This window comes from Beta vulgaris, chromosome 5 (assembly GCF_026745355.1).
Source record: "Beta vulgaris subsp. vulgaris cultivar EL10 chromosome 5, EL10.2, whole genome shotgun sequence".
Classification (NCBI taxonomy): domain Eukaryota; kingdom Viridiplantae; phylum Streptophyta; class Magnoliopsida; order Caryophyllales; family Amaranthaceae; genus Beta; species Beta vulgaris.
The window spans coordinates 15920042-15946851 of record NC_079206.1 but is presented as its reverse complement, the minus strand read 5'-3'; the positions used below and the strand labels follow the sequence as shown (position 1 = coordinate 15946851).

Genomic DNA, 26810 nt, shown 5'->3' with positions numbered 1-26810 from the left:
TAAATCTCCAATTAGAAAGGAATATAAGTAAAAATAAAAAGAACATATTATAAATGAACATCTAGTTTAAATTAAAACAGAATATCTCTTAAACTCAAATTTGAAAAAAAAAATTCTCGCCAACAAACACTTTTTCAAAAAAGATAAAACAAGTTTCAAGATTTAAAGAAACAACCAACATTTTTTTTCTTAAAATCTACTTTTGAAACATTAAAACCACGTCGTTTAGCAAAAGGTACATCATCCTCTACATGTACTTGGGTGCATGTGTAATAGCCCTGTTTTTTTAAGAACATTTTATTAATGATAATTATATTTATTAAGTTAATTATATTTCGGAAATATTTACTTTTTTTTTTTTTTTTTTTTGAATAGTCGGAAATATTTACTTTATTTGTGATGTGGAATGTGAATTATATTGTTGTGTTCGTAAAATATATATTTATTTAATTTTATGGTGTTATTATTGATATATTTTGCATTTTAAGTTTAAGTTGAGCGGTAATTGACCCAATAAGGAAGCGAAAGTTGGTTTCCTTCTCGAACCATCAAATGACTCTTCTTATTTTGTCGGTTTAATGAACAAAACCCAACTCCCTCCTTTATCTCGTCATTTCTCTCATAACCCCAAAAGCCAAACTCGAGAAACCCAAAAACCGCAACCCGGCGACGAAACCCGACTCCTCTTTCTCATCTGTTCGTTGCCTTCACGCCGGAGCCCAAGCTCGCCGGAGTTTCCCCTTGTCGTTACTGTTGATGTCTCGTTTTCTCTCTCCTCCTCTGTTTCGTCGCTGTTGTTTTTAGCGGTGCTGCCGCTCAGTCTTCAAGCCGGTTCGTGGTGGTTGAGCCACCGCGGCTGGTGTCGTTGCTGTGGTTGTTTTGTTGATGCTGCTGCTTTGCGTCGCACCACGGCACGGGAACCGCCGGAGCTCTGCTCCCTTGTTTGTCTCTGCTCAACAGAGCAAAGGTATAATATACCTTTTTCTTTTTTGTTTCTGATTTTCTATTTATAAATTAAGCTAAGTTGTTTCTTTTGTTTGTTGTTGTTGTCTTGTAAGTATGGTTCTAAGTCACTGGTTTTAGTAGAGCATTGAGCTCCTGAAGGTAAAAATGGATTGATTTTCAAAGTATTGATCTTTGCTTGACTTTGATTTATTTAGCAAGGATTAGTGTGAGTTTGAGTCCAGTATTATTTTCTTATTTTCTTAATTTTGAAGCCAAATTAGTATCTTTTGGTTCTATATAGGTTGTGAGCTAAATTTTGTTTGACAGATTGATTAAGTTAAGAGTTATAGTTCTTAATTGAGGATAAAGGAAATTAGAATGATAGGTGGAGGTAACTTCTAAATTGGGAACTGGTCATGGTTTCACTTGGTAGTTGATTTTAGTTTGAAAATAGTTGTTAATAATGGTTATGTTGTTGTGAGGTGGATTATTGTGGAGTTGAAGCCAAAGTTGGTGATCAATAGTTGAGGATTATTCTTGATGGTGTATTCTTAAGGAATTGGATAACGTTTCAGGTAACTTTTATGTTCAGTAAAATTATTTACTAATGCCCATGTGTGTGGATCTATGTTTTTAATACTTAAGTTCGTACTATGACCATAGATATGAATGTGATGATGAAATGTCATTGTTTGATTATGAACATACAACTGTTTTGCTGGCTTAGTTTATGAACTGAAAATAGAAAGTGGGCAAGGTATGGGTGGAGGATGGTTACTCTTTTGATTTGATATGGTCGGCTACGCTCCATAACGAACCTTGGGGGTAGTATTGCTGGGCTCCATAACGAACCTTGGAGGCAGCGTTTGTCCTTTGTCCAAAGCCTGTACTTGCCACTGATTTGTTTAAGAGAGTGAGCTATGCCAGCTTTATAAGGAAAGAAACGATTTGAGAAATAAAATGTTTTTAACGGGCTGAAGTACAAGTTACGAGTTTTCCACTCATTTTGGAATTTTTTTTGTTTTGTATTTCTCCCTGAATTTGCAGGTTTGATATTCAGAGCTCGAAATTGGAAGTGAAGCAAGATTATGATGTCGTCGTAGATTAAGGATTGAGTTTGTATTCTAGATAGTTGTTTATATATCGTTGTATATAATATTTGGGAATTTACTAGAGATATTGGTGTAATTAAGGTTGTTTTTCCGCTGTGATTTTATTTAATTAAGAGTTAATTATTGGTTATGGATGCTGAGTGTGTTTTCGTTAGCAGCTCGGAAGAGCGGGCTGTTACAGCATGTTTCTATTGCGAATGAAAAGAAGACATTTGAATTTCCATTATCATGTGTACTCATTATCCTTAACAATATAAGATGTCCATGAGAGGGAAACCCAAATAGAGAAAGAGAAAAAAGACCCAAACAAAACCCAGCCCCCAGTCACTCGAAAAAACCCTATGTAATATCCCAAATTTTTATAACTATTTTATGAAATTTATTTTGTTATAATAAGATTTTATAAATATAAAAATTTGTGAAAAATAAATTATATTAGTAATAAATCAAAATTTTTTTAATGAAACTCGTATTTTTTAAAACTAAATTTTATCCCTTAAAAATTAAAATTTTCAAAATCATAATTTCTTTTAGTAAATCAGATTTTTCATTCAAAAAGAAAGATAAAGAGAAAAAAAAATTCTGAAATTATAACTTGAGTTGGTTTTGGAAAAGGATTAGATTTTTGAATACTTATCTTTTAGTGAATACCCTAAATTCACTTAACTATATATATACCCCAAACACCCAAAAATCTCCACGTAGTACACTTTCTTCATCTCTTTATATATATATATATATATATATAATCCGACACCGCGACTCCGACGACTTGGCCGGAGTTCGGCGCCGGTCTTCTTCTTGTCTTTTCTTATTTCTTCTTCTTTCTCTTTCTTCCTTCCTCTTTCTTCTGTTGTTCTTGCATGACAAGTAAAATAATCTTCAACTTCTTGGTTTTTATAATTCTATTAAGTGGCTAAGTTGTGAAAAATATTATTTGAACTAAAGACGTTCATGTTAATGTTAATGTGATATTTGATGTGCCATAACTATTAAAATATATTAATCACGTAAAGTGGAAATATTATTGAGGGAATCATCCTGTGGACTTGGATCCTCCATAGGTGATGAACAGTACTTGATTTTTATTCTGTTACAACTTTTTATTGTCTTCCTCCTAATACTATTGGTGTGCGTTGCAGATACCCATTAGATTAGTGAGGGGTGTGCACACTAGGGACATCATGCAAAACGATATTGGCCATTACTCTTAATTTATCTGGGTAACGACCCATGTTGAAGTAGGTAGTTACTGGGATTAGTCCCGGCCTACTGACGTTCAATAACCTTCTAATAATTAAATTTGTTGTGTATGACTCATATAAACTTGAAATAATTGAAATGGTTAAGTATATTATATACTTGTTTGTACTACGTTATACTTGTCTGTATTATGCTATAAAAATTATTTTCAAAATATAACTATTATTATTATTTTACAGGATGGAGTTATAATTACTTAGGGCTCGTTCAGTATTACTGTGGTTTTCTGTTTTTTGGTTTTTTGATTTTCAAAGTCATATGATATATGGCCTATAATGAATAAAAAATTAGTCAAACTTATTGGGAACATGATGATTTTGAAAACTGGCAACTAAAAAGTGAAAATCACTTTTTCTGGTTTCCTTTTTTTGGTTTTTGGTTTTAAAAAAAAACTGAAAACTGAAAAAAAAAAACGATAACAAACGGGCCCTTAGCTTTCGCTAATTTTTGTGTTTTTGTTTTCCTTTGTTCTCTTCCTATTTATATTGTGCATGCTGGTGAAAGGGACTACGTTGCAGGAATAGTGAATTTATAGTTTTTAAGTTCACCTAGTTTAATAAACATTACAATACTGTTATTTGGGATTGTTTAGTTTAAATTGGTTTAAATTAGACAACTTAGTTTGGTTTATTTTGATACTTTGGTTTGTAAGTTGAATTTTTATTTTTAATAACTAGCCTTGCATTTATTTTAACAGTAGATGCGGCGGTAACACCCTAAAAGTTTGGTCAGATGTTTTAATGAAAAGTGAATGTTTTATAAGTTTTGAAATTAACCAAAGTTTTGGGGTGTTACACCCTAGATCTCTACCTACCATTTCTGTCAATCAAAAGCTACTAATCAGCCTAATTCTTTCATGGAGCCTATTAAACAACAAATGGCAACTGTTGAATGCCCAGAGAAACCAGAACTACCACGAATTCACGAAAAATCCAACAAATCTATAAATTCAACGTTTCTTACTTCAATTATCCAATGGGTAAAAGAAAGAATGAATTTTGAAAATTGCAAATCTCACATGATCAAACAAAGTTGAAGAAGAAGCCGACAAAAAAGTTGGTATTTTAAAAACCCATTTCGCTACTACCACTGGTTTCTATATAGGTAACAAAAGGCTACAACTTATGGGCTAAGATTTTATGAAAATTTCAAACCCATGTTACCCCAAATTTTTCCCCTTTTGAAGAAGATGAACTCTATGGCGGTACCTCATTTGGACGAAAGCAAAAAGTTTCGCTCCCGATTCACCATTTCTTGTGATTTCTCCAATTTTAACAGTTTGATCTTCAAGAATACAAGATTCAGGCAAGCATCGAAGGTTCGGCAAGAAACTGGGCAAGATAACTACTATGATTCCAAGTCTCTGGCGACTCCTCCCTATAAAAAAGATTCCAGGTAATTAATTTTATCCCAACTCTCACAAATCCCCTTCTAATTCTACCTACTAAATCAACGTTCATAAATTACATCTGGTGACTCTTCTAATGGCTGAAAAGAAATCTTTCAATGAAGTTGTAGTTAATGGTGTTAACAAAATCCCCTCCTCCACTGACCTCCAATCCCATAATGTGGATGCATCCCCTGTCAAACCCCCATGCATGTTCCCACCCAAAATCCCTCTGTGGAAGACCTTCAAATGCCTGCTAATGAAAATGTTCAAACTACTCAACCTATAGATGAGCTTTCCCATGGGACTTGGGAAACTTTCTAACACTTGCTTATTCGCTAAAATGGTTAGGGATCCCCTTGATCTCCGCACCATCATATCTCGAACCAAAGCGGATCGGAAAATGGTAAGAGGAGACGTTGAGTACCTTGAAGGCTTGAAATTAGGTAATCAATGGATTCTCTTAAAATTCGCCAATTTTGCAGACAAAGGTTTGGTATGGTAGGAACGCCCTTGGCACGTCCAAGGGGAACTTCCTGTCCTTCAGCCATGGAGGCGCTTCTTTGATCCTTTTTCAGAAGAAATTAAAAATGTTAATTTATGGATTTGCATACTGCGTTTCCCAGCAGAACTTTTAAATGCCCAATCTATTGCAAGTTTGTTTGAATCAGACCACATTGGTAAATTCATCAAACTAGACCAACACTCTTTATTGCGAAGGAAAATTCGCTTTCCAAGAGCCTACATCAATGTCAATATCCTTGAACTCTTAAAAACCTATGCAGAAATTACAAGAACTGATGGAAAACTTTTGGTTATCTCATATGGTTTGAAGATTTTTCTGATGGGTGTGCATTCTGTGGTGATGTTCAACACTCTATAGATGCTTGTTCCTTGCTTCATGTTCCCCTTAAGGAAGTAAGGATAGTTTTGGAAAAGCCCCATGCTTCTCGACCATGACAGGGGAGAAGCCTGTCCCTTGTACTAGGCCAGCAACGCATTCCACCACAGCACAGTCAACTTATGTGGTGCATGATAAACCTAGGCAAAAGGCAAAGGCTCCTCCCCATATGGATGGCAGTGAGAAAAAGAAAAATGTGCATGTTCACCCCTTTTCCTCAGTCAGGGAGAAGGGTCCATTCAAAGCTCCTGAAACACAAAATGCAGTGCCCAAATAAAATGAAGAAGGTTGGGCAACCATCCCACCAAATGCCAAAGGTAAAAGATCATTGTGTGTTGCTACTACTAATGATCCTATAGCCCCCTCTCATGATGAGAATTTAGCTGATGCATTTCTAATCTCTACCCCTTCTAATCTGGGAATGGTAACTGAAGGGGAAGCACCTAACCATACTATTGCTTTTTTGGGAACCATCTTTTATGATGGGAATGGTCCTAAAACCCTCCATCTGATCACCACATATTCGAGCACAGACTTTATTGAAGACTAACTAGATATGTTGGAGAAGGAGTGGCTGGAAAATGACTTTGATAAAGGCCCTATTTTACTAGGAAATTCCAGTAAGAGTACTAGTCACTCTAACCTTCCATCAAGTTCATTTCACTCATGCATTCGGAGGATTCATTTCTGAAACAAATGAGGGCCTCGAGGTTAAGGAGCCAGATGACTCTAGTGTCTCCCTCCCTTCGGATGCCTCCAAGAGGAAGGGGAAAGACTGTGAAGAAGAGGACTCGACCTTCACATCTCTGAAGAGGGAAAGAAATTAACTATTAGAACTTTAATTTAATGACAATTGGCTTTTGCAATGTATAGGGCGTAATGAGAAAGAACACAATGATAGAAATTCGGGACTTTTGCCAAGCCAACTACATTAGTATTATGGATTTATGTGAAATGAAACATGTATCCCCCTTCTCAAGAATTAGCTAGAAAATTTGGGTTTAGCTATTTTAATTTTGTTACCTCTAATGGCCTCTCCGGAGGATTTTGGTTATTTTGGAAGGAAAATGTTGTAAACCCTTTTAGCTTAAAGATTATATCCGAAGTCAATCGATTAATTGCTTGTGACACTAGGGGAAAAAAAAAGAAGGGCTGCGCAGGAAGGGTTGCGCTTTCTTTAAAATGCAGTCCTTCTTTAAAACGCAGTCCTTCTTTATTGTAGGGTTGCGTTTTTTTAAAAAGCGCATCCCTACATAACAGAAGGGCTGCGTTTTTGAAGAAAAGCGCAACCCTTTAGATAAAGGGTTGCGCTTGACTAAAAAACGCAGCCCTTCTAATTGTAAGAAGGGCTGCGTTTTTTAGTCAAGCGCAGCCGTACTGGGCCTTAAATTCTTTATTTATTTGCCCTAGCCCGCTAAACTCCCTCCAATTCTATTATATGTCGCTGTTGAAAGTTAAACCCCCCCTCTCTCCTCCCATTTCATCTCCTCTTCTTCATCTCCTCACAAAAAACCCGCATCTCCCTCCATTCGATTTCCTCTGTAATTGATGCAATTTCAAAACCCTAGAAAATCAAATTCAAAATCCCAAAATGTACGGTCATGAGCAGCATTTGAGCGTTTCACCTTCTCCTACTCAGTTGCAAGAATCTCCTCACAAAAAAACCCGCTTGCTTCTCTCTCACCCCCATCTCGTCGGCGTTCGTTTCTCTCTCTGACCGGCTTCAATTCGTTCCTTCTCCGCTCGTCGGCGTTCTAAAATCACTGTTTGTGGAAGATGGCGGAAGAGTTGGGGGCTATATGTTCGAATGAAATCAACTCTTCAGATATATAATTTTAGGGGTTTTTTTTCATTTTCAGATTAGTTTATTTTTTTAGGGTTATTTTTTTCATCGTTAATGTTCAGATTTGTTCATTTTCAGATTAGTTCATTTTTCAGATCTATAATTTTAGGGTTATTTTTTTCATTTTTTGTTCATTTTTGTTAATTTCTGTTTTTAAATCCGTTCCTTTTTTTTTCTATTTTCGTTCCTTTTTTTAATCATTAATGCATATATTATATGCTCTACAGTAATTCTGGAGGGTCATCATGTCGCTTTCTTCTGTGCAAAATTTTAGCTTTGGCAATATCTCAAATGATGGGTTTTATTATTGTTTATCCATTAAAACTTTCCTATGCTATATATTATATGCTTTGCTGAACTGGGTATTGTAATGTCTTCTGCTTCTCTTGTGCTGGCATTGTCAAGTTGATTTGGGTGTGCAATTCTAGCATCCACCTTTAGAGTTGGGTGATCAATCTTTTCTGTTTTGGATTGTTTAAACGCTATCAACATGAGTACATATATTTAGGAGTAAAAAAATGAATTTTTTTTTTTTCGGGTTAAAAGGGCTGCGTTTTTTTCTAAAAGCGCAACCTTCATGCTTAAAAGGGCTGCGCTTTTACCTAAAAACGCAGCCCTTCACTTGTAGAAGGGCTGCGTTTTTAGGTAAAAAGCGCAGCCCTTTTAAGCATGAAGGGCTGCGCTTTTTGTTAAAAGCGCATCCCTTCGTTGTGAAGGGTTGCGTTTGAAAAGCGCAGCCCTACTTAAAAAGTGACGGGCTGATATGGAAAGGGTTGCTGTCAAAAAACGCAGCCCTAAGGACCTTTTTTAACGCAGCCCTTCCTTATTTTTCCACTAGTGTGAATTAGAAGAACAGATGAACATCTTAGCAAAATTCAACCACATCTTATTAGAGGAATTGCAACCCCTGCATGGTAATTAAATATAAAATCTACTTAGAAAACGCCACAAGCTATTATCTTTCTCCACTACCTACTGGCAACAACGAAGCAAAATGAATTTCCTAAAACTAGAAGACCAAATAACAACTTTTTTCATAGATTAGCTTCTATCTGAAAGAACGGTAACATGATAAAATCTTATACAGACAATAATAATAATACTAGCTCCCAAATCCAGAAATAATATGAAGACTCGTGGAAAGTGACTTTAAAAATAGATCTATTTTGGACCCCAACAGTGGTTTTGACCTAGATGTTGACTTTAAATCACTAGACCCAATCATAACCTCAATGGACAATGCTGAACTTTATGAACAAATTTTGGACTAGGAAATCTACAATGCAGTCTTCCAACTAGATCCAGATAAATCGCCAGGTCCCGATGGTTATCCTCCACTATTCTATCAAAAATATTGGGGCATTATAGGCAAATCGGTTATTAGATTTGTTAAAGCCTTCTTCCATTCTGGTGAACTTTGTAAAGAGGTCAACCATACTCTTTTAGCACTAATCCCTAAAAATCAGAATCCCTCAACGACAAATCGATTTTGACCAATAAATCTATGCTCTACAATGTACAAAATAATAACAAAAATCCTAGTTAATGGACTCAAACAAGTATTAGGAAAAATTATTTTTCCCTTGCAAGGAGCATTTGTACCGGAAAGGCTAATTCAAGATAATATCATAATGGCACACTAGGTTTTTCATGCTTTTAAAAGAAAAACGAGAGCCTCGGGTTGGATTGCAAATGGAAAAAGCTTATGATAGAATAGAATGGGAAGACATCTTCACAACATCAGAAAAATTGGGGTTCTGTCAACAGTTGATCAAGTAGATTCGGGAATGAATTTGCACAGATTCATTTTCAGTATTAGTAAATGGGATCCCTTCAGACCAATTTTTCTCATCCCAAGGAATCAGACAGGGATATCAGATATCCCCCTATATATTTATCCTTTATGCATAACTATTAGCTAGACAACTTTAGTAAGTGGGGCCGGGGAGACAACAAGCATTAGGCGTTACTCCAGGACATTTTAGAATGAGAATCCCCTTTCTGACATTTGCAGATGATACTGTGATTTTTGCAAAAGCAAACACCCAGTCCTATCATATCATAAAAAACATTCTAAATAAAGACTCCCTCCGCTTTTATTTATTTGCTACATTCTTGTTTACACAAGAATTTAGGAGATGTCCCTTTCATTCTTTTTTTGTGTACTTTTTGTCCCTTTTAGCATTAAATAAGGTGGGAAAGAGGAAAAAAGTAATACTTTTTGGTGGAAAAAGAGGCGAAACAAATATAATACTATTACTTTTTGGTGGACCAAGTCTCCTAATAAGGAAATGTAGCAAATAAAAAAAAGCAACCCTTTTTGGAAAATGTAACAAATAAATAAAAGCAGAGGAAGTATTATTCCATGTCAGAACAACTAGTCAATTACTATAAATCGGCGTTTCAATGCTCAAACAATTTAACTAGGCAACAAGTTTCAGGAATTTAAACAAATATTGGCTATGGATAACAATTTCTCACTGTACTTGTACTTGGGAGGCCCTATTATGGACAAGAGAGTCAATGCTAGTACGTTTGAAAAAACCATTATGTAAACCACCAACCAATACACCAAGTGGAAGGCAAATTCAATTTCTTAGGCCGCAAGAACTACCCTAATAAAATCGTGCCTCGCCACAAAACCAAATCACCAAATGCAGTACTTTACGCTTCCAAATAGCGCCCTCACAAACTTAGACAAAACCTGTTGAAACTTCTTTTGGAATAAAGACCTAGAATCAAACTCCCCCAATCTAATAGGATGGGACAAGGTTTGTAAACCAAAATTTCTCGGTGAGTTAGGTCTCCGTAAAGCAGAAGTAAGCAACAAGACAACGCAAATGAAATTACTCCGGAGAATTCTAGTTGAACCCAATAATCTATGGGTCCAACTGGTAAAGAAAAAATACCTAAAGAATAACAACTCTCTTTTTTATTACTCTCCTTCCCAATCAGGATCCTGGTAATGGAATAATCTAATGAAGTTAAGACCTATATTTAAGAAAGGGCTGCAATTGCAAATAGGAAATAGAAGATCAATCCTATTTTGGATGGATAGCGGGATATTTCCATACTCATTACTAGGAGTCATTCCCACCTGCGCAAATCCAGATCAAAAGGTTGAGGAATTATTCCTCCCAAACAGAGATTGGAACATCCAAGCTCTGAAGGAATGTCTTCCGGATCATATAGTCCTAACCATTAGTAGCCTACCGATTCCATCCAATGACATCCAAGACACCACGTATTAGAGACTCACCCCTACTGGAGAATTCACCACCAAGTCCGCCGCACTCCTTGTCCAAGGCATCACACTGGAAAATATCTAAAATTGTTCATTTCGAGGGATTTGGAAGCTAAACCTCTCCCAAGGTTAAAAATTTCTTATGGAATATTTGTAATGACGGACTCCCCTCCAAGGAGAGATTATATGGAAGTCATGTTGCAGTCCCACTAGTCTGTGTTTTTTGCAACCACCATACAAAAACAACGCGCCATATTTTGGTGGAGTGTCCATTTACAATAGACCTCTCAATTTGGCCTTCCCGTCCCTCAATTGGACGAGAACCTTTGAGTCCTTACTACAAATGGAAACATGGTGGAAATCATGAACATCTTGCGAAGTACCCTCACATTAAATCAACTTCAAGAGATGGTGATAGAATGGTGGTTTGTTTGGTTCTTTAGAAGCAAAACGTGCTTTAATGAGGAATCCTTCAACATTCCAAATGCAACTATGATAATTCTCAACTATTGTAAGTCTTGGTTCAACCCATGGAATGCGGTCTTAATAGATCAAGAGCTGTCAAAAACCGAAAAGCGGAAGCTAACACTGACATCCCCCTCTGCGATCCATAGGAAACCCCCCCCCCCCCTTCCAATGAGGTGGAGCAAACTAAATTTTGATGGTTCTAAATCATGCTCATCTCACTGGTAGTTCGGTTTCATAATTAGAGATCATAAAGGAGCCCAATTCAAATAGGGGTAAAAACGCCCTTCCCTCGAACTGGTCAATTCTTATGGCAGAAGCCATGGGCCTCTTACGGGCCTCAAGAATGATATTTCCCTTGGAATCAGAAATCTTATAATTGAATCAGAGTCATCCCAATTCTTATTTACTAAGACATAAAGTACTCCCACTTCTTATATCTTGATCAATACTAGAAAAAACACGTGATTTGTCATCGTTTACATACCTTACCCATACTATCTACTTGCGCCTATTAAAATTTAACTTGCTTTTACTTTATATTCTTCTTGATTCATACATTACTTCTCTGCCTTTTTCTAGGCTACTTCCCTTGTTTTTTTACTTGCTACATTAATATTGTTGGAACATGGTTTTTAAGACGTTATACAACCCATAATATCTTTTATTTCATTTATTTATGAATTATAAAAATTTGATATTATGAATATACACATCAAAACGAATCTAACAAGAACGCACATGACAATATTTTTACTAATAAAAAAAATTAAAATAATCGATCAAAATTAATGGTTCAATTTCCAAACACAACAATGTAGCAACTAAATAAAAGCAAAGGGAGTATTGGCAGGCAACTTAATACTCTGGCCTTATCACATACTTGATCACCAGTGGCGGATGTATGTGTAAGTGAGTGGGAGCAAGTGACCTCACTTGGCAAAATAAAAAACAATGAAGAGGTTGTGCATTCTATAGTTTACGGACCAGCAACATTGTCACATTTCGTTAATTTTCTTTGTATTTTATTATTTATTTATTTAAGAGTGATCCGGCTGACCCTACTACATATTATTTCTGGATACGCCACTGTTGATCACAGGATTACACTCATTAGTCATTATCCCATCTAAAATCTGAACTTTTTTTCCACTTTGATTGGCCTTCATCTGGTTCAAGTTTTGGAGGGAATATCACACGAAAATGGGGGATTTGATACATTTGATAGCTACTTGAGATTGAAGTGAACTCTCTCTTGATGAAATCTTCTTTTAAACGCTGCAAAATTCTTTTCTTCTTACTCTACCAAAGATTGTCACATAGTTAAGTGGATCTGCCATTTAACAAGGATTTGCCATTTGCCCTAGCAATGGTAGAATTAGGCCTTCTTTTTTCATTTTGGATAATATTAAGAAAATTTTTATACTTTTATTACATTACCATTTCAAGGACCATCATTAATCTACAATTCAACACCCTGGATCGGTAGTACCTTTCATTTTTAAAAAATTATAGGATTTTTTTTGTCCCAAATTACCTTTAACTTCCATCTTTTTGCGAGAAACTACCTTATAAATTTTTTTTTTGTCCTAAAGTACCTTACTTTTACCATTTTGTTGTTGACAGCTACCTTATGCCGTTTTCTGACGTTGACTTGTTTTTTCCGGTTTTTTAATCTCACATTATATCACTTGACCTCTTCAAACCCTTTTTTAATTTTCCGCACCCTAATTTCCCCATTTTCCTATGTGCACGCGCTCTCTTTCTCATATCTATGTGACACTTTGTACCACCAATCCATCATTAAATTCCTCCTATTTCAACTAAAATTGAAACAATCACCCTCCTCAATTTCCACAAGGGTACTTTTTGTCCACAATTTTGAACTGAAAAAACAAAATGGTAAAAGTAAGGTAGTTTAGGACAATAATTTTTTTAAGGTAGTTTGGGACAAAAAATCCAAAATTATATGATATCATGACATACGCTATGACATTACCCAGCATCTTTATCTTTTGATGGAACATTAACAAAAGAAATTATAACATTCATTAGTAGAATAATTGCTTATTGCTGCGGTGGTATTGTTGCGGTTTTACCCATACGCAACAATATATCACGTAAAAAGAAAATGTAAAATATAAAATAAAGATATTGTTGCGGTTTCAGCCAAAAACCGCAGCAATATAGTTTCAACGGAAACTTTTTTGGAAAAAAATTGACTTTTTGACCAGACATATCGCTACGATTTCTGGCAAAAACCGCAATAATATATTAAAATAATAATTAAAAAATATTTTAATAAATTGCTGCGGTTTTTACAAAAAAACCGCAGCAATATCCCATTTATTTCATAAGAGGCGCTAGGGTTTGGGACACTCCCGCATTTCGACCCTCTTCACCCTTCAGCCGTTTCATAACTTAGCTCTCGAATGCTTTTCTCTTCATTTCACTCCTTTCTCTCTCCTCCTTCAAATCTCCTTCCCTCTCCTCGAGCTTCCTCCTTTCTTTTCGGATGCACCATAACCGCCGACATCCTCAGGCTTTCCTCATTTCACGCCATTCTCTTTCCTCTTCGACCTCCTTAGTCTCAAGTCTGCTGGTCGTCGGCGTCTTGAAAGATGTTCACATCGTTTGCATCCGAAAGGTAAGTAGGGTCGTCGGCATCTTCAAATCTCCTGTTGTTGTGGGCCACGTTTTGTCTTCGTTGAAGATCAACCGGAAAAAGTCCAAGACAAGCACATGAAAAAAAGGACTTCGATCTGAAAATTTGAAGAGAACTCGTTCTGGTCGTCGTCTTCTTCCAGATCCAGATGATGATGTTATTTTTATTTTTTTTCGATTGCTTTCTTAAGTTATATAACTCATATCTGTTGATGTAATATGGCGAGATTATGAGTATTGTATTTCCTATGTGTTGGAATCAAGGCTTGAAAAGCCTTAGCTTCTTAAAATGTCCCACATTGCTTGTGTAAGGGAATACTTTCTTATTTTCATATTCCCTCCTTCCTTCCTATTATTGAGTTGGTAATTGAGATGGTTTTGTGGTTGGATGTCATGTTTGGTTTGGGCTTGCTATCACACACGCGTCGTCCGCCCGGACCGGGCCAGGGCCATGGGCCTTGGGCTTTAGGGAATAAACTTAACTTAACTAACTTTTTGGACCCGGGCTGAGCGCGTGTGTGACTGATGAAGATTTGTAACGTTTTGACCGTTACAGGATTAATAGCAATCCCATAATATCCTCCCTTTTTACTGCCTTCCATTTTTTAGCCTGATTTCCTCCTATAAAATCAGTGCTTCCTGATTAGTTCAAGACACACAAAACATTCTCTTCTCCTCCTTCTCTTCTTTCTCTTTTCCTGGGTTCGTGCTATTTGCCATTGTGATTGTCATTTTCCATTGCGATTGTCATTTTCTAACAATTTGAAAGCAATTAAATAATTCACAATGGCTGACAGTTCAACCAAATGCATGGCTCATCTTTCCAAACTTGAGTCTCTTGACGGAAATAACTACAAACGCTGGGCTCAGAAACTGCTCATGTTTTTCGAACAGTTGGACATCGACTATGTTCTGTTCAAAGATTGTCCTGTTGTTATTACTGCTACAGGTGATTCATCTTCTTTTCCTTCTGCTACTGTTATTAAGCAGAATGAGGACGAAATTTTAAAATATGAAAAAGATAATAAAACTGTTCGTTTCCATATCCTTAATCTGATGACAAATAATCTGTTTGATTTATTCATGGTGTATAAGTCATCTAAACTGATTTGGGAGCCCCTTGAGAAAAAATATGGGGTTGATGATGCTGGAAAACAAAAATATGTTGTCGGAAAGTGGCTGGCTTTCTAAATGGTTGATGACAAACCTGTCATGGACCAAGTTCATGTCTACGAGAATCTGTGTGCTGATGTTTTAAATGAAGACATGAAAATTTGCGAAGTTTCTCAAGCGAATGTATTGCTGGAAAAATTTCCTCCTTCTTGGAGGGCGTTCCATAACAATTTGAAGCATAGGAAAGAGTTTATGTCTCTTCAGGAACTAATTAGTCATATGAGGATTGAAAAGGCAAACCGGATCAAGGATAATCAGAACTCTGTTCTTGTTATTGTTACCAAAGCTAATATGGTGGAAACTGCTGCTGCTTCACCAGGTGCTGATAAGTTTAAGGGTAAAGGTAAGAAGGTCAACAATAAAGGTAAGAAGCAAGGAAAATTCAACAAACCTAATGGTAAGATTCAGAAGAGGACTGCCCTTTGCTATGTATGCGACAAGCCTGATAATAAGGCTCATCAATGTCCTCAACGCCAAGGGTTTGTCCTAAAGGAAATACCTCAGGCTAACCTTGATGAATCTGATGATATTGTTGCTGCTGTGGTCGTTGAAGCGAATCTGATCGAGAATAGTTCTGATTGGATTTTGGACACCGAGGCTTCAAGGCATTTTCAAACAAGGAGCTGCTCCATGACTTTCAGGATGCTACGGAAGGTGAGTGTGTCTACATGGGCAATGCGACAACTGCTGGAGTGCTTGGACAAGGAAAGGTCACTCTAAAACTTACCTCTGGAAAAACCCTCTCCCTTTCAAATGTCTTGTATGTCCCTACTATGCGTCGCAACCTTGTGTCTGGTGCCTTGTTAAACAAAGTTGGTTTGAAAATTGTTTTTGAGGCTGACAAGGTTGTAATGACTCGTGGTGGGGAATTTGTGGGGAAAGGGTATTTAAGTGGGGGTTTATTTATTTTGAATGTTGCTTCTTCTGTTGTTCCTGCTATTAATAAAATTGTTTGTGGTTCTGCTTATGTTGCTGAGTCTTTAAATTTATGGCATGGTAGATTAGGGCATGTGAATGTTGCTTCTATTAAGAGACTAAGGACCTTAGCTTTAATTCCCAATCTGCCCTCAACAGAGTTTTCTAAGTGTCTCGTTTGTGTTGAAGCAAAATTTACTAAGAAACCTTGTAAAACTTCTTAAGGCTTGAAAAGCCTTAGCTTCTTAAAATGTCCCACATTGCTTGTGGGAGGGAATACTTCCTTGTTTTTATATATCCTCCTTCCTTCCTATTATTGAGTTGGTACTTGAGATGCTTTTGTGGTTGGATGTCATGTTTGGTCTGGGCTTGCTATCATACATGCGCGCGCGCGCCTGCCCGGACGGAGCCAGGGCCATGGGCCTTGGGCTTTGGGGAATAAACTTAACTTAACTAATTTTTTGGACCCGGGATGAGCGCGTGTGTGACTGATGAAGATTTGCAACGTTTTGACCGTTATAGGAATAATGGCAATCCCATAATATCCTCCCTATTTACCACCTTCCGTTTTTTGACCTGATTTCCTCCTATAAAATCAGTGCTTCCTGATCAGTTCAAGACACACAAAACATTCTCTTCTCTCTCTTTTCCTGGGTTCGTGCTATTCTCCAAAGTCTATTCTGCTAGTGGTGGCAGTATAGGCTACTGTGTAAATCTTGGGGAGCTTTCCGGCCAGGTCGATTACCACCGTTGTCGAGCCATAATTGCTTTCAAGTCGGTGGTCTCCTACCACGACACAGCCTTGAAATCAGTTCATTTGGCATTGCAATTGTCATTTTCTAACACTATGAAATTGCAATATTAAGATTAATTTTCCATTTTGATGGGTTGTTTCAAGTTTGTATTTACAACATATTGTTCAGTTTATATGGACTATGGATCTAATAATTGTTGAAGTTTTTGTTTTTAGCTTTGATAGTTTTGTGCGCATTTTCTTCCTTCACAACAGAAGGACAATCTTTTTTACTTGTCCCGCGTCTATTGTTGTGGTTTTGGGAAGAAACCCCATCAATAGACTTGTATTTTTAATATTGAAAAAAATACTTCTTGTTGTGGTTTTTGCTAGGAACCGCAGCGATAGCTTGACCTATTGCTGCAGTAAAAAATCGCAATAGAAAAAAATTGATACTAGTGATTCAGCAAGTTAATGACATAGAAAAAAATTGATACTTACAAAATTATAAAAGTCAAAATTGAGCATCAAATTTAAAAACAAATGGATTATTAATTAAGAAAAATTAGAGATCAATAGAGACAAAAGTTTGAAATTCAAATGATCAAGATGAAAGGAAGACATCTGAATTTCTATCATCATGTGCACTCTTTTATGATTGACAATCATAAATTTACAAGTACAGCAGTAATTTTCAAGTAGGGATGTGAAATATGCATATATACAGCGAAGATAAGTCAGCAAGATACACACACAGAAAGGAGAGAGTGTCCAAGCTTTATGCATCCTTAGTTTCCTCCATAGGGAGTAATTCATCAAGGCAAAAACAAGATAAAATGCAGGACCATAATCCCCTTCCTTTCTTCATTATTTGGTTTGGAAACCTGTCTCTCTTATCGACAAGTTCAGCCATGTATTCAACGACAGCCTAATAAAGAGAAAGGATGCATAAGTTAGATTGCTAGTGTGTGTTTTGTAGCTGATCATAGATGGAGATAAAAGTAAAAGTAAATATAATTTTTCCAAAGAAAATAACATGTCAATGCCTATGATAATGAATCTTCATCCTCAAACTGTCAAACATGTGTTGCTCATAGATTTCCAACACTGCTCAATACCACTTCTAAAGTGATAATGAAAATTTATGAGGAAGGAACATAATTGGGGTTGCACAAGTATTAACATGAACATTGGCACGGGTTTTCTTTCACAACTATAAATTCATTACCAGTACCAAACGCTACTAGAGAATAGAACAGCCAAAAGATAATTATCGAATTTAATATGTTAAAACTTTTACAGGAAAATACCTGAGCACCCAGCTTAGTAATGTCACTTGGGGGTATTTCAAGTGGTGTTTCATCAGCAAGAAATACTTTCAGCTTTGATAAGAACCTGACAGAATCTGGCAGAACTCTAATTTGATCATAACTGATATCCAATTCCTCAAGTATTACAAGGTTGCCAATTGAGCTTGGCAAGGAAGTGAGATCAACAAAGTTGTTCCCAATATTCAGTTTTTTCAAGCACTTCAAAGAACACAAACACTCTGGGATTGACTTTAGCTCATTAAAGCTTAAATTGAGCTCCTCTAGATTTTGAAGATTGCTCATTGATTCTGGCAAACTTGTCACTCTATTATAACGCAGTGTCAGAAGCACCAAATTCTCAAGGTCCCCAATTGTCTCAGGAAGAAATTTTAGCCGATTAAAATCTACTTGCAACACGACCAAAGATGTACACGAACCAATAGCACAAGGGAGCTCTTCGAGTTCATTAGTTTCGAGATTTAACTTCTCTAACGAGCTCAGGTTGCAGATTGAGTCAGGCAACTGGTTAAATAAATTAGAGCTCAAATCGAGTTGGACTAGGTTTACCAACTTCTGAAAGGAAGGCGGCAGGGACTTCAGCCTATTGCCATGAAGATCGAATTCAGTAAGACTCGTAATCTCTCCAATCGATCCTGGAAGGTTTATTAGTTGATTTGAGTGGATGATAAACTTTCTCAATGTTTTGAGCTCCCCGATGTTGGAAGGAAGGGCCATAATTTCGTTCTTCGATATGTTCATTTCAGTCAAATTTGACAGTTCCACAAGGGACAAAGGTAGCCACTCTACTTCAGGCATTAACTTTCCTTGAAGATCAAGAACTGATGCACCACTTTTAGCATATTTTTCAAAAAGTATTGCCACTTCCATCAGACTCATCTTCTTACTGCTTCCTACTTTGAAAAAGATCATCAAATTAGGACAAGGTCCAACAACAGTATGTTAGAATTCTCAAACACTAAGAGAGTGCTAGGATAAGCGGAAAACATTTTCTTGGAAAAGTGTTTCTCATTTTCCGTTGTTTGGTTTGCAAAAGATGGAAAATGGTTTTGCACATGATCAAAATAATTTTCTCAATAGTGGAAAACAACTTCCCCCAAGCTTTAACTTTCTCTTTCCTTCCTCCCATAGTCCCATGTCCCATCCATCATCTCCCTTCCATTTCATTGTCTAACTTTTCAAGTAAGGAACCAAACAAAGGAAAACGAATCACGATTCGGCTTTTCTCTTGAAATATGTTCTATCATAAAAAATTATTTTACATTGAAAATATTTCCCGTCCAACCAAACAAAACCTAAATCGACCATATAGTAAAATTTCTTCATTTTGCTAAATCGTAAAGTTTTTGATTACTTGCTCTCCTTTTGATCAAATTGGGTCAGTATATAAAATAATTTAAGGTCAAACCATCAACTAGAAACATTAATTTCTCTTGTCAAGTCCTCAAAATTCAATGAAATAACAAAAATAAATTATTGCATCATTGCAAAATTGATCAACCGCATACTAAAAACAAATATTATAGTAGTTACTTTCAAGGCTAACCTGCAGATAGTTGAGTTGTAAATGAATCATCATCAACGAAATTACGCTCCAAATTATCTTTTTCCATCAAATTCATCAAAGTCCCATTACTAATTTCACGCTTTTGACCAATTTTCTCATCGGGATCTCCCGAATTCATCAGTTTTTCCATCTGGAATCTCTAGAAGTAACACTATCAGCTTTTTTTTTTAATAAGCTCCTCTAATTTCAGTCAATTGGGGAACCATAAGTTTTCTCACTGCTTGGAGGAGAGAGAAAATGGGGAAATCATCCGAATTCTCAAGCTTGATATATATCTTGACAAAAACTAGTTTTTAGAATTGGTAAAGACTTCTTCAGATTGTTCAAGTATGGGTCTCTTAGGTGACAGTTATTTGTAGAATCTGGCTAGTTCAATGGCTTCTATGATGGAGTTGATTGGTCCGGATTATATACGACACCCATGGCTAAGTGCTTAATTTGGGTGCCGAGTGCCGACTGAAACCACGGTCTCGGCCGTTTATAAGAGTGATAGATAGAAGTATATGCGTTGGGCCTAGGGCCTATCGGTATAAGCGTTCCTATTTGGCTTTAAACTTTTCGAGTTCGGTTCAAAATTTTAATGAGTTGAGCATAATTTTTAGTTTTTTATTTTGGGTAATGCTAAATGCAGCCCTTAGGGCTGCATATAAGCATTAAATACCTTTCCTAAACTAGTATAAAGTTGGTTATTAATGACAAAAGGCATGCATTTATCAAGGTCATTAATGCTTGTTTTACAAAATAATTTCCATTTATAGGTTCTTATATGCAGCCCTAAGGGCTGCATTTAGCTTTTCCCTTTTATTTTTTTGACACTGGATGAATAAAACTATTACAAAGTAGTACTAAACGAAATTAGGATAGAGAGACATTTCTTTGCAATCATGTTTGAGTCAATTATCTGAATACGAGGAACCTTGATAATCAAACATCATTATAGGTATTTTGCACTTTTTTTAATTTTGTTTATGGTCCACACAATGTCAACACCTGGATGAACAATATCCTGTAAAATACCAATCAAGTTAAAAGAATCAGATAAAAGAGTAAGGTGTGCTATATGTTAATCAATGGACCAAGATAGCGCCTGAAGACAAGTTTTAGCTTCAGCATGTAAAGTAGATGTAGCCATTTTATAGTTCCCTTCCCCCACTACCATAAAGAGTTGGTTGACTATATGTATCCATCAAACACCACCCAATACCCATTGATTTGTATCTCGAATTCCAGGCACCATCAAATGCTAACGCGGTGCACCCTGTTGTTGTTGGCCAATATTTGCAGAGGGAAACCCAGGTGGGATGCTATCTCTCAATTTTGGAGGGTGGAGAAAGTTAAGGCCTAAGAAGTGTTTTTGAATATTCCACTTAACATGTAATTGAGTAAAGTGGTTGTAGAGCTGGGAGATTGACAAATTGTTGTTGTTGCTTGTATAACTAAAAATAGCTCTATTCCTATAGATCCATAGGCTCCATAGTCCTATTACAAACTTTGTCAAATGAACACTTGAAATACCATCCTCGGTCTTAAAGAGCAAGATATGTTTAATAATCCAATCATTTTTGAAATGTGGATTATATGTGGTTAACTGAACCAAGTTCGAAATCTGATTCCATAAAATTGCAGCTGTAGAACAATGCTAGAAGATATGTTCTTGATCTTCCACCATATTAGGTAACTGTAACAGTTGTTATCTAAGTTGATCCCTCTCTTGCTTAGATTTAATCTTGTTGGTAAACTATCATACATGATTTTTCAAAGGAAAATATAGAACCATGGGATGTTATTGCTCTAGGAATAATTCCTTCTGATATCATAGCAGTTTGTTGCAGGTAGTAGTGTAGTGGCTGGCAGTATTGTTAACTAGCCAGTAGCTTTTTTTTGCTCGTTATTTTTTCCTATGGGATCATGTATTTTGTCCTTGTTGTTTTGGTGTGCTGTCACCTTCTGATTGTTTTCTTCCTAGTATATATAATACAAAGAGATCATACTAGGTTTTTGCTCGTTAAAATTCTTCATGGTATCAGAGCACACTAGGTGCTGATCCAGAAATCACAAAATTCTTCCTTTCTCCTTATTTTCTTCTTTCCTTAAATCCTTCTTGTCTTCTGGTTTATATCCTTGTTCTTCTTTCTTTAAAACTGGAAATAGAAGGAAGTACTCTAGATGTTAGCCTTGAGCTCAGAAAACTCTTCAACATGAGTGAAAAACAACAAATCATTCCATATTCTGACCCATACTACCTTGGAAACTCAGATAACTCTGTCACCCCTATTTCAAACATCATCTTCAATGGAAACAATTACCTTCCCTGGAGCAGAAGTGTTAGAATGGCACTAGGTGCTAAAAACAAACTAGGTTTTATTGATGGGAGCATCACAAAACCCCCTGTTAACTTTGAAGATTACAGTAAATGGACAAGAAATGACTATATGCTCAGGTGTTGGTTCTTCGCTTCTGTAACACCTGAGATTGATGATGTCTTGATTTTGAGTGAATCTGCAAAAGGATTCTGGGATGACTTGGTTGAGAGATATGGTGAACCAAGTGCTCCACAATTATACTCTATAAAGAAAGAAGTTACAGGGTTGATGCAAAATGAGATGAGTGTGGCTGAGTACTATGGAAAGTTGAAGAGATCTTGGGATGAGCTGAATTGTTTAGATGGATTTCCAGAGTGTAGTTGTGGTGCACTGCAAAAATGTGATTGCAAATATCTCAAAAGGATTCTTGAAAGGGAATCACAAAGTAGGTTGATTGATTTTCTAATGGGCTTAAACAACCAGTAAGTATGATAGTTTGAGAGGTAATATTCTTGCTATGGACCCTATTCCTACTATAAACAAGGCGTTTCAACTTGTACAGCAAGCAGAGAAGCAGAGGGAAGTGACAGACAACATTGAATCTGGGTTTGATGCAAGTGCCCTTTTTGCCAACAAAGGAATATTTACTGGAAACCAGCAGGGTAAAGGGAACTTCCAGAACACAAAAGGAGTTTTTCCTAGAAAAGAAACTAAGGAGGAGAAGATGAGAAAATATTTTTGTGACCATTGCAAGATGAAAGGTCACACTAGAGATGGATGTTTTAAGCTAAATAGATATTCATATTGTGATCACTGTAACATGAAGGGTCACACTAAGGAGGGATGCTTCAAGATACATGGCTATCTAGAACGTTATAAGGGCATGGTTCAAAAAGGGAAGAGGGGCATGTCTTATGCTTCAAATGTTGAAAGTAGTGAGCACAACAAGGATCAGGAGGAACCCTTGGACTTTGGGAATCAGAGAGATAACAGCATAGTGAACAACCTTGTTGAGCAAGTTCTGAAGGCTTTATCTATCAAGCAAGGTGAGGGTAGCAGCAGTTCAGTAAACAACTCTCATCTAAGCAACTTTGCAGGTATTGTTTCTTCAAACAGTGCTCAATATTACTATAAAATGCTTGGTAGAGACGCCTGGATTATTGATTCAGGTGCTTCAAAACACATGGTAAATAGTGATAAATTCTTCTTTGAAAGGAAGAAATTGGATAAAAGTGTTCATGTTGGGATGCCAGATGGAACACTTAGACAGGTGAAAGAAACTGGATCCATTTACTTGGGTCCTAAACTCATACTCAGGAATGTATTATACATACCTGAGTTCAAACACAACTTGTTGTCTGTAGCTAGGTTGATACACCAGAACAAATTGAGGGTAATGTTCTCTGATGAAAGTTGTGTGTTTCAGGACCCTTCTAATGATGAAGTGGTAGGAAAAGGAAGAAGATATGGAGGGATATATCAACTGAAGTTGTCTAAAGAAAAATGCACAAAAGATGAAGGTGTTAGTTGTTCCAAGGAATGTAATAATGTAGTTTTAAGTAAGAAAAGAAGAGAAAACATTGTGTTGCTTCATCAGAGACTAGGACATACATCTTTGTCCAAATTAAAACATATACCTCAATGTGATTGTAGTGGTTTAAATGAATTGTTTTGTGATACATGTTGTTTGGCAAAGCATCACAGGCTTCCCTTCCCTATCAGTAAATCCATTGCTGATAACAATTTTGATTTGGTTCACATTGATTTGTGGGGACCTTATAGGGTCAAAGCTATTACAGGAGGGAGATACTTTCTCACTATCCTTGATGATCACTCTAGGGTCATTGGACTTTTTTAATCAACAACAAGGAACAAGTGAAGGTTGCTCTGAGTAATTTCATTGCCTATGTAGAAAATCATTTCAAGGTAAATATCAAAACCATTAGAACTGACAATGGAACAGAAATTGTTCAAGGAGAATGTGGAAAGATGCTTGCTGAGAAAGGCATTTTCCACCAAAGAAGTGTTCCTAGAACTCCCCAGCATAATGGGAGAGTTGAAATGAAGCATAGGCATTTGGCTGAGACTGCTAGGGCCATGAAAATTCATGCTGGGCTCCCAAACAAATTTTGGGGAGAGTGTATTCTTGCTGCTACATATGTCATAAATTTACTTCCTAGTTCTGTTATTAACTGGGAAACTCCCTTTGAAAAGGTTGATGAAAAAATCTCCTGACTACACACTTTTAAGAACTGTGGGTTGTTTGTGTTATGCCACCAATTCTCACACAGGAGGGGATAAATTTGCTCCTAAAGGGAGGAGATGCATCATGCTAGGCTACCCCAAGTGGGCAGAAAGCATATAGGGTGTATGACTTAGAATCACACAAGAGTCTAATACGTAAAGAGATGTGGTGTTTAAGGAAGATAACTTTCCTTTTGAAAATTCTTCTCAACAAACACCAGCAAGTTCTCTTCTTTTCTCTCCTTCTTCTTTTCAGGATGCAGATACAAACATTTTTTCACTTGATGAAGAAGGTAGGGCTTATAATGAGCCTCCTGCCAATCATGAAACACCATCAATTGCTGCAGCACCAGACCAATCATTTGCATCTACTGATGTCCTGAATCATACTTAGGAGGTGCATCCTATATTCAGTGAAAATGAAGCCCCTTTGAGAAGGTCAGAAAGAGAGAAGAAGATTCCAGCCAAATTTGATGATTATGTGACTACTCTCAGGCCAATAAGTAAAAATAATGAAGCTGATCAGAGAGTAGAACACTCAGGAGCAAACCTTGTCTTGGCTACTTTGCACAACAAGGATTACTATTCCCCTGAATATGTAATCTCTCTTAACAATGTTCTGAAAATAAGAGAGCCCACTTCTTTCAAGGAAGCTTTACAGGATGCAAAATGGAGGAAGGCTATGCAAGAAGAGCTAGTAGCTTTGGAGAAGAATGGAACCTGAGAATTAGCTACCCTTCCAGAAGGCATGAAAGCCCTAGATAGCAAGTGGGTTTACAAGGTGAAGTTCAAACCCAATGGTGAAGTAGAGAGATACAAGGCCTGACTAGTGGCCAGAGGTGATAAATAGGTGAAGGGTAAGGACTACAAGGCTACATTCTCATCTGTTGCCAAATTTGCCACAGTGAGAACCATGATTGCTCTTGCTACTAAGAGAGATTGGAAACTGCATCAACTAGATATTAATAATGCCTTTCTTCATGGGCATTTGGAAGAAGAAGTATACTTAAAAATTCCAAATGGATACACTGGTCCTCACACTCAAGGGCAAGTTTGTAGATTGAAGAAAAGCCTTTATGGCCTAAAACAGGCATCCAGGCAGTGGAACATAGAGCTAAGAAGGTTTCTCAAACATCTTGGTTATGATCAATGTGCCAGAGATAGTTCAGTCTTTTTTAAGAAGAATGGAGGTCATATCAGCATAGCTCTGGTTTATGTTGATGACATGTTGCTTACTGGTGATGATGAAGCAGGAATCACCAAACTCAAGCACAACCTTGATAGCACCTTCACCATCAAAGACTTGGGTGAGTTAAGGTATTTCCTTGGCATATAAATAGCTAGAAATGGCCAAGGAACTGTCATTAATCAAAGGAAGTACACTCAGGATTTACTTCATGATGCTGGTTTTCATGAATGTACTCCCACCAAATTTCCTTTTCCAAAGGGCATCCAATTAAGCACTGATCAGGGAGAGCCTCTTGAAGACCCTGAATCTTACAGAAGTCTCATTGGTAGACTTCTTTATCTCAACTTGTCCAGACCAGATATAACTTTTTCTGTCCAACAACTCAGTCAATTCATGAGCCTTCCTAGAAAACCTCACCTTCAAGTAGCTCTTCATGTTCTGAAATACCTGAAAGGCACAGTTAACTATGGACTGTATTACCCCAAGGAAGGTGGGGAAACCTTCACAACCTACTCAGATGCTGACTGGGGCTCATGTCCATTCAGTGGCAGATCCTTGACTGACTACTGCATCTTCATAGGAGGTTGTTTAGTCTCTTGGAAAACCAAGAAGCAAAAGGTTATCTCTAAGTCATCATGTGAAGCTGAACTCAGAAGCATGTCAATGCCTACAGCTGAACTTGCTTGGCTCACTGGCCTATTTGAAGATCTGCATCAACATCTCTCTCTCCCAGTTACTCTTTTCTGTGATAATCTTTCAGCTGAACACATTGCTCATAATGATGTGTTCCATGAACGCACTAAACACCTTAAACTTGATTGCTATTACATTCGAGAAAACATTGAAGCAGGCCTTCTCCAAACTGCTCATGTGAAATCTTCACTTCAATTGGCAGATATTCTTACTAAGTCTCTCTCAGCTGTCCAACATCTTTTTTTATCTTCCAAGTTAGGACTTGTATGCTTAGATCAAGTCCAACTTGCGGAAGGGATATAGAACCATGGGATGTTATTGCTCTAGGAATAATTCCTTCTGATATCATAGCAGTTTGTTGCAGGTAGTAGTGTAGTGGCTGGCAGTATTGTTAACTAGCCAGTAGCTTTTTTTTGCTCGTTATTTTTTCCTATGGGATCATGTATTTTGTCCTTGTTATTTTGGTGTGTTGTCACCTTCTGATTGTTTTCTTCCTAGTATATATAATACAAAGAGATCATACTAGGTTTTTGAGAGCCTAAAATTCAGTGCCTCCTTTCTTGTGTGAACCAAGAATTAAAATTCTTCAGAAAATATTCCAATTGGGAGGGATAGGTAAATGCCATAAGATCTTAAAAATAACCCCTTAATCATTAGTAGGGGACTGTACCTTCTGCTAGGGATGCATATGCAATATTTAAACTGAATTTCTATCTCTGAAGGATGATGATGCCAATACAAGAAATTCCCATACTGGTTTGAACTTGGAAGATCCATAACTACAATAAGTCTTGCATCTGTAAATAAAGGAAAAGAACTTATAAATCAAATTTTGCCTCCA

The 26810-nt window shown here is 36.8% G+C and overlaps 1 protein-coding gene and 1 long non-coding RNA gene across 3 annotated transcripts; one reads left to right on the top strand and one right to left on the bottom strand.

Annotated features, from left to right (window-relative positions):
* The first annotated feature begins 273 nt into the window (after positions 1-273).
* LOC125497559 (uncharacterized) lies at positions 274-2187 on the top strand. The gene is made up of 2 exons (XR_007274506.2): positions 274-1520; positions 1993-2187. It is a non-coding gene; the product is annotated as an uncharacterized LOC125497559 (long non-coding RNA).
* A 15036-nt stretch (positions 2188-17223) lies between these two features.
* On the bottom strand, positions 17224-20014 carry LOC104892937 (plant intracellular Ras-group-related LRR protein 5). 2 transcript variants are annotated; one of them, XM_010678961.4, is made up of 3 exons: positions 19520-20014; positions 17956-18869; positions 17224-17573 (listed from the first exon to the last, which is right to left on the bottom strand). In XM_010678961.4, the coding sequence occupies exons 1-3, from the start codon at positions 19668-19670 to the stop codon at positions 17424-17426; spliced, it is 1215 nt and encodes a 404-aa protein (XP_010677263.2). In that variant the 5' UTR covers positions 19671-20014; the 3' UTR covers positions 17224-17423. The 2 variants fall into 2 exon arrangements, with proteins under 2 accessions (XP_010677263.2, XP_010677264.2); XM_010678962.4 differs by having other exon boundaries at positions 17956-18866; positions 19520-20011.
* Between the last annotated feature and the right edge of the window lie 6796 nt (positions 20015-26810).